Source organism: Rhipicephalus microplus, chromosome 7 (assembly GCF_043290135.1).
Source record: "Rhipicephalus microplus isolate Deutch F79 chromosome 7, USDA_Rmic, whole genome shotgun sequence".
NCBI classification, from domain to species: Eukaryota; Metazoa; Arthropoda; class Arachnida; order Ixodida; family Ixodidae; genus Rhipicephalus; species Rhipicephalus microplus.
In genome coordinates, this window is record NC_134706.1 from 64,653,748 (window position 1) to 64,666,254 (window position 12,507).

General features: G+C 44.7%; 1 protein-coding gene across 2 annotated transcripts in view; it reads right to left on the reverse strand.

The window, feature by feature from the left end:
* Positions 1-8,542: 8,542 nt before the first annotated feature.
* Positions 8,543-12,507, reverse strand: part of LOC119179715 (xylosyltransferase oxt-like) — a 51,256-nt gene continuing 47,291 nt past the window's right edge. For both annotated transcript variants that reach the window (XM_075869220.1, XM_037430834.2), the window contains one exon: positions 8,543-10,965. In XM_075869220.1, coding sequence (XP_075725335.1) covers positions 10,453-10,965 — 513 coding nt within the window. In that variant the 3' untranslated portion in view covers positions 8,543-10,452. The remainder of the gene's footprint in view (positions 10,966-12,507) is intronic.

Sequence of the window (12,507 nt, forward strand, 5' to 3'; positions counted from 1 at the left end):
AGTCACCGGGGCGTTCCAGCGCTGCTATTTCAAGCGCGCGATCCGACGAATGTTGTTTAGTACAGTGTAGAACAAAAAATATGTCAAACACCACAACTCATAACTATCAGCCTGACTACACCCACTGCAGGACAAAGGTCTCTCCCGTGTTCCGCCAGCCAACTCGGTCCTGTGCTGCCACTTTATAACAGCCAACTCTTCAATCTTATCTGCCCACCTAACTTTGCCTCCCTTTCGCCTGCCTGCCTTCTCTTGAAACCCAGTCTGTGATAATCTTGATGACCAGCGGTTATCTTGCCTTCACATGTTTTATATATTTTTTACCTTTAAGTACAGTCGAGAACAAAATTCTGTAGAACACCGCGAATCACCCCTTATTAAATATTCAAAATAAAAAAATAAGAAAAAAAAGGAATGTGGCTTCAAATAGTAGCAAGAAAATTAAGTAGGCTTCGCCATAGTAGTGAGTGAAGTGCGGAGCTGGGCAGCCTCCTTAGTTTCTATTAATCACACGTGAATTACCCATCTATCAGCCATTCGCTGATTTGAGAATGGCGTGCTCACTCGTTACAGACATGGCCGTGGGAGGCCGCGACTTGTCCACACGCTCGCACGCGATCACACCAAAAAAGTGACGCATTCGAATAAAAAAAACAAAGATTTCTCAAGGCCACGAGGCGCGTGTGAAGTTTTTGTGTGGCCCTGCCATTCCTCCCTGCTTAGCTTCCAACGCTTTCGTCGGGACGAGAGAAGAGAGAATGCAATTGCAGCATGCGACAAACCTTCGTAACTCCACTCGCAATGGACGGATTCTTAAAATTTTTGAAGCGTTGAATTCGTGAAGCAAGAAGCTTTTCCAGTGAATTCAATTTGTGGTTGCTTGAAAAAGCGTTTTAGGGCCCCTTTAAAGCTCGAGGTAACACGTCTGGTGTCTGCAACAAACCCTCCGCGCCGTTGCCTATCAGCCGCAACCTCAGATGGAGACACTCCGTGCAGCCGCCGCGCAGTTTAAGTAGTGCCCCTTAAGTAGTGCCCAAATTGCACGATGTACATTATCCCCATGTCAGCAACTGTCTCGACACGGCTAACCCTAATATGCCGAGCCGCATATCAACGCCTCCTTGATTTCCCGCGCCTGCCGGATGAGCGCGAAACGCCAGTCATCTATGGCAGCGCTGCCTACGTAGGGGTAAGGGTCTTTGTACTTGGCCTTTGAGATCGACAATTTTAGCATTTGCTACTAATTTTAGAGGATGCCTTGTATTAGAAACGTTGCTTGCTGAATGACGGCGTCACTTACGTAGAGTTAATTATAATTACGTTTACGCTTTTTTAGAACTTTTTAACGTCGTTTTTGTTGCATATAAGCTCCAAAAAAACGTAAAAACTTATTTGAAGACACCCCTACTTGAGCGGCGCCACCACTATAGTTCCGACGACCACCGCTTCCCAAGTGACCACCGATAATCCGGCAGGCACGGGAAATCTAGGAGGCGTTGCGCATATGCACCAGGCACGGGCACAGGGCAACAACGCTGCGCACTTGTTGCCTGGCGCACACGCGTACGCAGTTTACGAAGAGGAAAGGGGTAGAAATGCACCATCTACGCCATACACAACGCCTTGTCACTCGCGAAACCAAATTGCTTCAAGCTGTAATGTGGCGAAGGAATCATCTTATCTCTCGGCAAGCGGAGGATTTCTAAAGTTGATTAACGATTTAGAGCACGCGAATAGAATGCTATGATTTATTTGATTTATCAAGAGCATTAGCTCATGAAACAAGTCCTTCACCGGTACCGGCAGTTTTGTTGGGAAGTTTCTGAAGTCTTGTAAAAGATGATTGATGATTGATTGATATGTGGGGTTTAACGTCCCAAAACCACTATATGATTATGAGAGACGCCGTAGTGGAGGGCTCCGGAAATTTCGACCACCTGGGGTTCTTTAACGTGCACCCAAATCTGAGCACACGGGCCTACAACATTTCCGCAGTCTTGTAAAAGAAAGATACACGTTTATTGGGTGAAGGGTTCCTTTGGAAGTTCGGTGAAATTAGGAAGCGCTAAAGAGATACATAGATAAGCATCTTGACAATATTACAACACATAATATTCGACCCAGATGACTTCGTTACAACGTACAGCTAATAGCTGAATGGTGTTTTGAACAGGGAAATTGCACTAAAACGTTTAGACGTAGCACGCGTGCGTCAGTTTTTTGTTTCTTTTTTTTTTCACATCTCCTGTTTTCTTTTTCTCCCACCCCTAGCTTCTTAGGACGGGATACAATCAACCGCATTCAAGCGGTGCAGACTTGCCCGCCGATTACCGCACATCCGATCGACATGCATTTCGCATTGGCATATTTCACTCGAAGGAATGTGAGAATATCTATACAGAACAGCCGCCACAGCGTGGCTGCAGGAAAGAGGAAGACGACGACAATGGTCTTTGGTTGTTGCTGGATTGGTGCCATCTTGCTCACCCAACGCTTCAATCAATTGAATAAGCTACCCGTAACAATATTTTAACAGATAACCCGGTTCGCATCCCGGGACACGGTGCCCATATGCTGGATATGGCCACTCGATCGTGAAGAAGGCCAACAAAAGCCCTCTGCCTGCATGTCAGCGGCATGGCCCGCACTAGCCACTCGATCGTGAAGGCCAACAAAAGCCCTCTGCCTGCATGTCAGCGGCATGGCCCGCACTAACCACTCGATCGTGAAGAAGGCCAACAAAGCCCTCTGCCTGCATGTCAGTGGCATGGCCCGCACTAGCCACATGAAAGCGCCGCGGCTTCTGCCGATCCTCTTCGAGGTATTTTTCTCTCTATTCCGCTGTAGGGCGCGACCGTATACGGACAGTGCGAATACATAGTAGAGAGGCCTAGAAAGTCCTGCTGCGGAGCGAGGACCCTGCTTCCACAGTCACACGGTTATCTCCTTATCTGGCGGAAAAGTTATCATTATCATCGCATAGCGATGTTCGACTTGGCACTAGTACTCCGGCGCAGGTGATACTCCGGACCACGCGTGACTTGACATGACGTCACACCGATTGTATGGGACGTACGGTTGCTAGGCAACGGCACATCGACGTTTTTTTAAAGATAGGGTATGACACATTACGACTGGCTTAAACAGCTTCACCGTTAAAAGAAACCAAGCAAAAAGGGACGCAGACAACCAACAAGAAGTTTTGTTCTATGAAACGTCTACGTTTTACTGCATCTCCACAATTTCAGAGTACAAAAAATAGTTGAAATCTCTGTTTCATTGCACACGTTGTGACCAATACGAGACAAACATGCACATATAATCTTCTTAAGAATAGCACAACGTTCCGCCGCTCACACATTGTATGTTGACTTTTGAAGACAGACAAAAACGATTACAAGGCCAAGAAGGGAGACCCAAAATTTGTTCAGTGCTGCTTTCGCGCAAAACATGTTCTCAATCACTGCCAGCACTTGACAAGGAAACCAAACCTGAAACAAGCTTTTTTGCTGCAACGGTAAAAAAGGTGGCAAGGAGTACAAAACATTAGGATAGATAGAAAACAGTGAGTTGGTAGGTATTAATATTTGTTTATGTGCCACGCTTTGCTATGTTGTTACCCATGAGATCCCCCCTCTTCGAAGCCCTTCATTTAAAAACATTGCGAAGCACTGCACATACACAAAGATGAGTACAGAACCAGGTCAACACATCCGCTGCAACAGCCGTGTGACGTTGCGCTCCTTCAGTTGTTGACTGCACAACAAAGCAGTCAATTTGATCTAAGCTAGACTCAAGGCCATTAGGTTGTGTCCCTAACATTACAGAATATGAACAAACAGATAAGGAAAGTGCACCAACACATAAGGAACCATTAGCTAACTTTCGCACAAGAGGGCACATCTTTGCCAGGATAAAGGACTTGCCTTCTTGAAGGAATCTTATCTTCGTCACTGCAAGCGATTTCTTCCAGTAAAGTGAACCTTCTATTGTGGGAGCCGAGGCAAGATCAGTCGTCGAAACGCCATATCCGAACCGAGGCAACCGTCGTACGAATACATGCTAATCACCTCAATATCTTCTTCTTCTTGTGAACCCTTTACCTTATCCAGAATTTGACGAAACGTGCAAGAGCTAAGGGCTACATGCTTTCAGGTAAACGACTTATTACAACTCCGGTAGCTTCGCGACTTAGAGTTACTTCTGCACCAACACAAGCGCTAAGGGCAGCCCGAGTTTCTAGCAGCGGCTCGCGAACTTGCTGTCCGCTTGTTGACACCTTTGCATTAGACTGCCTTTCTGGTATGTCAGAGTGAACATTATGGCCTCAGAGAACAATTGAAATCAACGCATTGGGCTATAAAAGATACTTGGACAAATCTTGCACACATTTTATGCCAGCCTCTGCAATGAAGACGTATTCGAAGAGTATAGTGAGTACAATATATCTGGTGAAGACTGTAGATATTTCTCGAGTCGGAGACTACAGCAATCCCCATCGTGTGATCAAACTATACAGATGGTGGAGTCTACACACATCTTTACAACTTTGCAGACAACAGTGACAAGCGGCCGAGAAGGCAGCCCCATATTTTTGTCCTTAATGAAGGAAATACGTATTGCTTGAAGCCGCATCTCAGATGCTCAGGAGCCAGAGTTCGAAGTGATGAACGATTATAAAGGTGAAGCGTCATCACAGCTTGGCTATATACAAAAAACAAAGTAACACGTGTAAAGCATGGCACCTCCACATAACAAAAAATTAATCAAGAGCCAACTTAGTCCTTAAAACAAGCCAACAAACTTATTAAACTAAGTACGTACAGTAGAAAGAGTGTGAGTGGCTAGCTCTACAAAACACGAGTACACTATGGCACGACTACGATACGCACATCAATGTTACGTTCAAGCGATACTTATGTACATGAAGCTATTAAAGTTCGATGCACATTATGAGCCAGCTTTCAGCAAAGCTTTGCGCGATATGATATGGTTTAGGAAGAGCATGCTCATTGTCCAGAAGAGGTGCATTTGATTGCTTCCCACATGCATTGCAGTGATGTGCCACAATATTGAGTTACAAGCACATAAAAAAAAATTATTGGATGGCCTTTTCTTCTATGTTAGGTGTGCCAACAGGCAACCAGTTTCCGATGCTAAAGCAACCTCTGTGCTTAGACTTCGTGAAAGGCACATTATTTGAGTTCTGAAGAGTGAATGGTCGCAGAGTCAATGTTATTACAAGTTTAAAGCGTTTCGATACCATGATGTCATAGAAAAGCACCACATGTTTGTTACAGCACAAACCCACAACGAACATCAAGAACACCTGCAGGTAAACGAGGTAATCTAATGTAACACAAAGGTCAAATTAAGTTCTAACAAATGCAACAACAGAAGCACAGCAATACCTCGTCAACTCAAAGTCGTAAGAATAAGGAAACATTTTGAGACATACAGATTTTTGACACAAGCAAAGTTGTGCTAATGGCCGGGAAAAATGAGCACTTTTCATAAGAACCACTGCTACTTACCAGCTCTTCAGTGGCAATATTTAATCTTTCTTCTCATGCAGGTTTAAAAGTAGAAAAAATAACATACAAGAGACTTTACCAGCTTGGTGTTGCCGCACTGCCATTTTATTTAGCAGAGAGAGAGACTCTTTATTACGGAAACAGATATTTTCGCTGGTATTTATATATCGCTGGCATGCTGGCGCCTATATATGCTGGCATGCAGCTTAATATCTGATACTGATCCTATTTGGATCCAATATATTGCCACGTTCCTTTCCTCAAGTTTTGTTATCGCCTCGTTGCACTACGTTCAGCGCTAACCATACCTACGATGTTTGAGAAGCTTCGAGACTGTAGATCATTTTGTTAAAATTACGCCCACTTCGTGAACATTACAGATCATTCTGGAACCTACGTCGCCGCCAGCGATGACGCTAGAGTATTCGATGGCAAGGGTACAAATGCCGACACGCTTCGCTGCTTGTCAGTTGATCGACAGCCGACGATCTGCCCACCGCTAGCAGTGCCAGTACCTCGCTGTAATCTTACTTTTTATTTGTTGGCGACAAGTTCAGCCCAAATAACCAGTTTCATCTTCGATTTGTAGTGTACTCCCTTCGGCCACGTCACGACTCCATGACAATATTTTGCAGAAAAAAACTGCCTAATGCTCGTCTGCTTTGCGGTCATACTCGGACCTAGGAAGGCGACCTCCAGCTGCTTGATGCACTGCACCAGTCATCTTCCCCGCCGCTGCACTCGACCTTATTTTGAAGCCATACCATCAAGACCGCGTCAACGTCTTGAAACTTCGGCCCTCAGACCCGCTTCACGCTGGCTGGAGAAGCTCTGCTGAAATCCATCTAGCACCTACTGCTTGTTTTTCAGCACTGTCAAAAGCGTAGAAGAAAAGATGCCGATTTCCTGCTCGATGCTCAATTTCATTCAGCCTCCTTTCTCCACCTCTATAATTAGGGCAACCTTTTTTTCTAGCAATAGCGACTTGCACTGCATTGACGCCATGCTTGCTGCACTCACGCTAAGTTGCGGGCCCTCACAGTGAGCGAAAAATCCGTGCCGCTCGGTTCGCCCCATGAATAGAAATCACACCTCGGGAAAAATCACGAGCACTGCACTCGCAGTGAACGAAAAGTCCGTACCGCGTGGTTTGCGCAGATGAACGAAAACCAAACCTCAGGGAAAATGATGTGCACTGCCCAAAGTGAACGAAACTACACCAAGCATAAGCAGAGGGCCTCCTTTCTCAGCGCATGTGTCACATGACGTGCCACATGGTTGCTTGACAAAGTTGATATGTTGCTGGGCTCAGACTCCGCCCTATTTGAATTTGCGGAAAGCGTTGACGTAGTGCCAGGCGCAGCTAAATAAGAAAAACAATCGACAGAGTTCAGGCGTGACAGCATTGCCCAAATCTGGTGAAATGGTCCAGCGGTGGAATTTTCGTTCTGCTCCCAGTCAAGATTTAGAGTTATCCACGATTCGATCAAAAAATACGTTCTAGGTAAAGGGAAAAATATATATTGAACGTATAGGAAAACGTTCGGTGTCGTGGAAAATTCTGACATGGCCAATTTTTCAAGACATGGGAATTCGAGTTAGCGAGGCATTACTGTATTACAATAAATGCATTGAAATTTCTAACACACATGAAATGCGTGACATACAAAGCGCGGTTATTGGGAGGTTGACAAACTCCCGAAAAGTTATTTGCATGTGATTAGTGCGGTGACAAACATGACCACGAAGAGAACCACAGCAACAGATAACACGAATGTGCTAGAGGATTTGTAGCAAATGCTACAAGGTGACGAAAGGTGCAACAAATGTCGACACGAAACACAACACAAAGGAACAACTTCTGCAAAGCCGTGAGTATCGCACACATTCTCATGGAAACATGGCTTGACAAAACCGCATTACCTTGTCAAGAAACCACTGGTATGATATGCCACAAACTGCAAGAACTTATCTCAGGAATTGCAGTGGTAGACTAGACAGAGTTTACAATTGCACTCCCATACAAACTAAAAACATAACACAAAAATATTCCAACAGAAACGCAGCCTTCAAATGTTCCGACTAGCTTTCCCTCCGAGACATCGAAGCAAGTATTTGTTTCTTTTTTTTTTTTAAATTGCCCCAACTCATTAGATCTGTGAGAAATTAGACTGACATTCTCGCGTGTCATGCATAACAGCATTTGAAGGCACCTCATGGAAAAGAGCTGGACATGCTAACGGCAACTTAGCTAGATCCCACTTCAAAGGAAGACGTCAAGATGAGTGAATTTTAAAACTCGGCATTTTTACCTGTACTGAAACTTCCAAGAGCACTGACAGAAAACTTTGAAGGTGAGACAACTTGAGATAAACTTGTCAACACACACATCGACAAAATATCTATGAGTAATGTAGCCCAGAACACATCTAAAATCATCTTTTGTGCACTAAATTTATATATATATATATATATATATATATATATATATATATATATATATATATATATATATATATATATATATATATATATCAGCTTGATGTCACAGTTTAAGTGAGATAATCCAAATGACTTGCTAAAAAGGTTCATTATCTCTCTATGCACAGCATATGCGATGTACTTGCACAAGCCAACTTGGAATGCATTTTATCATTTTACACAAAATAAGCAACGTGACACAACCGGGATGTTCATTAAACCACTACTACACACCTCTACTGACCAACAAAGCATTCTTGTCAACCGAATACTCTGTTGCTTTACTTCTTTAAAAACAAATTTGGCTGTTTTTAAAGAAGTAAAAAAATCAATGAATCGATATTGGCAGATCCCCTCAGTTTTGTTTGCACAAGCTTGCGAGACAAGTGCGCCGAGAATTCAGTTTTTTCCCTTTCTCAAAATAAAGCTCAGAACAGGGCTTACCTACGTTGAATTTCCTTCAGTATTGTCTTAAAAATAAGTAAACAATCTCGTGGTGGAAAATCTCTGATGGAGAGAGAACGGTGCAGCTGCATAATGTGAACTAGCAGCCACGAAAGTTTTGCAATAAGTGTTGCAATAAGGAAGTTACAGGGCGTGCAACCACTCGCTTCATCTGGTTTCGGTTTTTTGACCAGCCCTCCGAACCTTCTTAGCAGAGAAGAGGGATTGTTGAGAATATGACTACTTGGGCGACGTAAGACGTCGACGATGCCATTATCGGCACACAGTTAACAGAGCGAGACTTCCTCTGCATGTCGCTCGCGTCACAACACTGCATTGAGGAAGCACAGTACGAGGAGCACGAGGCACCGGCAAGGTAAACAAGTATGGTGTGGCGTGTACGACCTCCAGCCACCACTGCTAAAGTCATGAGGTGTCTATTTATCTTTGAGGCTTTTGTTCTGCCAATACCACTTGTTTTAGTCATTTCAGTTGCAGCAAAATGGTAGATGGCAGCACAGGACAATGAAACTGCACCACGCACGACCGAAACTGCATCCCCGCACGGCCAATGTGCCATATTGTAGTGCAAAGGATCGAAAGACAAAGTCGGTTCTATGTAATGTCCATGGGCAAAACTGCGTCACTGCGAAGACGAAAAAGATTGGTCAGGTGCAGGAGAGTGGCATGGGAGTTGTTTTCCGAAATGGAGCATCTGCGTGGCGCGCAGAGCTGTGGTATTCGCAAAATGTGATCATCGTGGCCTTCTGCACAAGTCCGTAAGCTTGCTTGAGAGGTGAAAAGAAATGTCGATGCCTGTTTACTGGCCTTTTAAAGTGAAAACATGGTTGCCACTAACCACCTAAATTCAATAGAAGTAATACAAGCAAACAGAAAAAAAACAAAGAGCAACGCGAACAAAAGCAGCACGTCAGTGCCATCCTTGTTGGATGCTCCAGCAGCCCACCCGTTTTTCACTTTGCCTCGTGAATTCTTTTTGAAACGTGCTCATGCTCAAATATTCATATCGATAAGAAAAAAATGTATGCACTGTTCTGTACCAGCTTTCACCCAAGGTTTTCAAACACAGGTCAGGTTACCAAGTAACATAACTGAGTGGCAGCTATAGTGTGCCACACCATAGCGCATTCATAGAATGGTTGAGAGCATCACTTGAGATTTGACAGCCTGTTTGGAAAAAGGCTTCAGTCAACAGACAGTCATAAATTTACTACACATTTCTTGAGCTGGACGCAAAATCGTGGCTCTGTCTTTGGTTAATGTATCGACGACATATTCTTCCGTACCAATTGTGAGATGCTCAGTGGGATCCAAGCTGCTGCAAGCCCCATCGCGGCTTCAAATTATTTTGTCTACACAGTGATGGTCTCGAGAACTAATGCTATAGTCATATTTAATGTGAAACTTTACATCCATCGTATGACTACATTTGAACTGCTGATGTAATCAAGACGCATTTCACAGTTATGCCGCAACATCCAATGACGTATTACGAAAGACATCTCCCTATTCCTTCCTTGCTCCTTCAGAAAGCGCGTCAACACACTGTTCATGTATGTTTTGCTTTTAGCTGGTCATCCACGTTCGATCAAGTACCAAATGGCACATTTTTCTATCTTTAGGCCTAACGGCCAAGGCAAGCTCAGCAGGGGACGGCGAACTGTCACGAGGCATTTGCTCCTACCCAGTGATCAAGCACAAGGGCACTCGCGCACTATAGACCAACAACTACAAAAGCAGCAAGCACGCCGACTTGTGCCAGCAATCTCCGCTGTCATGGGCAAGAGATTGAGAATGAGCCGTGCGAGCTTTGACTGAGCTCCTCCGCAAAGCGAAAAAAAGCACTCGTCTGAGATGCTCATTCCCTATTGTATCCTGACCTTTCGCGCTACTTGTTCAACGTGAATTCCTGCATACTGACCAAAATTTCAGTTCTTGTAAAAAAAAAAAGCACCTAGAAAACTGTGCAGCCTTATGTGCCAGTCACAACCTGAATGGTCGGATCCGGCCAATGCGAACTCCAGGCGCACTCGCGGCACGGCGTCAACGACTCGCACACACTGCTTGACGATACATGGCGCGCGACACATGCCACGCGGAACGTCCAGAACTGCGCCGTCAGCGCGTCGACCCATCTATCAAGGTCCGCGCCGATGAGAAACGCGTCGTCGTCCGCCTGCGCCTGGAGCGTGCGGCGTGCCTCGGCCGAGTAGCCCAGGTGCTCCTCCACGCGGGACAGGTCGTGGCCGATGTAGGGACCATGAGGCCCGCCGTTGACCCGCGACGCGGTCGTTGCCGAGGTTAGCTTAATCTTGTCGTGGTAGGCCACAGGAGAGACCAGGAAGCGCATCTGAGCCACTAGAGACCAGTGATGGAACAGCATGACGGTCCAGGTGCCAGGGCGAAGGGGCTTGCGGAACTCGGGGCGATGGAACAGCGTCTGCGGCCCCACCTCGACCTGGACCTCGTACGATCCAGCAACCACCTGAGTTAAGTGTGATGAAAGCAAGTGAATGATCAAATGATATACTGTCCGTTAAAAGAAGAATTGTATGCGAGCAGAAATGTTGTACCAGTCACAGTGACTTTGAAACAACGAGGTTTTAGTGTATAACAAGAGACAAAACAAAAACAATCACACATTACAGCGATGGACAGGTCACTAAGTTTCCATTCATATTGCATGATGCCAGCAGTTCAGTTTTCCAGATACCATATTCACTCTAATCTTATGCACACTCAAATATAATGTGTACCCAATTTTCGCAAGATGAAAATTACGATGCAGTTGAATGTAATATCACAAGATATTAAAAATGAAAGCTACGTTGACGATTAGAAAAAAAATGCCGCCATATCCACGAAGTGAATGATGATGAGTGGGCGAAGCTCCGGAGGTAAACCTGATAAACCATGAATCCTCCGTACATTTTGCCCACTCGATTTTATTACAACGCTCCCCCTAGCGGACGTCGCCACACTAAATCGATTGCCTTCCACCAATGACACGCGCCATATGCGACATCATCCCTATGTTATAACATCTCGCATCTTTTCATCATCAACTACAAGTACCGTCGTCTAGTTTATAACGTCTTGCATCTTTTCATCATCAGCTACAAGTACCGCCATCTAGTGAACACTGCAAGAACTAAACGAGAGGTGGCTACATGGATGGATGGATGCTATGAGCGTCCCCTTTATAACGGGGTGGTGACAAGTATGCCACCAGGCTCGACAAAAAAAAAAAAAAAAAAAAAAAACTTTTTTCTTTTTTTATGTTGGCCTAATGCCTCTACTTCGATAAATTCTATCTTAATGGAAAACAAGGTAAATTTTCGGCTTAAGTTCTCTGCCATTTACGGCACACTGTCCATATTTTATTTTTCCAATATTTATTTTTGTCCTTTCTCTCTAATTTTCTGCCACCAATACTCTAACCGTCTCTTACTTATTTCAATCGCGGGTGTGTTCAGCTTTCCATTGTTGTCCCTAAAACCCAAGGCTTCCTGTAGGCTCGTGCCCAAACGTACACCTGGGTGGATATCTCCACATTCAATCAGAACATGCTCCGCCGTTTCCTTATCTTTCCCGCAGCATGTGCATTGTTCTTCTTCTTTACTGAATCTTGCTTTATAACTACGCGTTCTAAGGCAACCCGATCTCGCTTCAAACAGTAAAGCGCTTCCCCTTGAATTATCGTAAAATGCCTCCCTCCTTATTTCATTTTTGCCCTTTCGGTAGTTACTCAAAGCCGGTTTTTTCTCCATAGCTGCCATCCAGTAAATCCTCTCCGCCTCCCTGACTTTTCCCTTAACGCTCTTTGTTGACATATGGCTTACAATACCAGCCGTATATTTACTAGTGAGTCTTCTAGTTCTTTTTCTCCACTGTGTGTCCACGCTCTTCCTATACAAATAACGGAACACCTTCTCTGCCCATCTACTCTCCTTCATATTTCTTAGCCTTTCTTCGAACCTTATTTTGCTCTGCGCTTCCCTCGCCTCAAAACCTGCCCACCCCATAT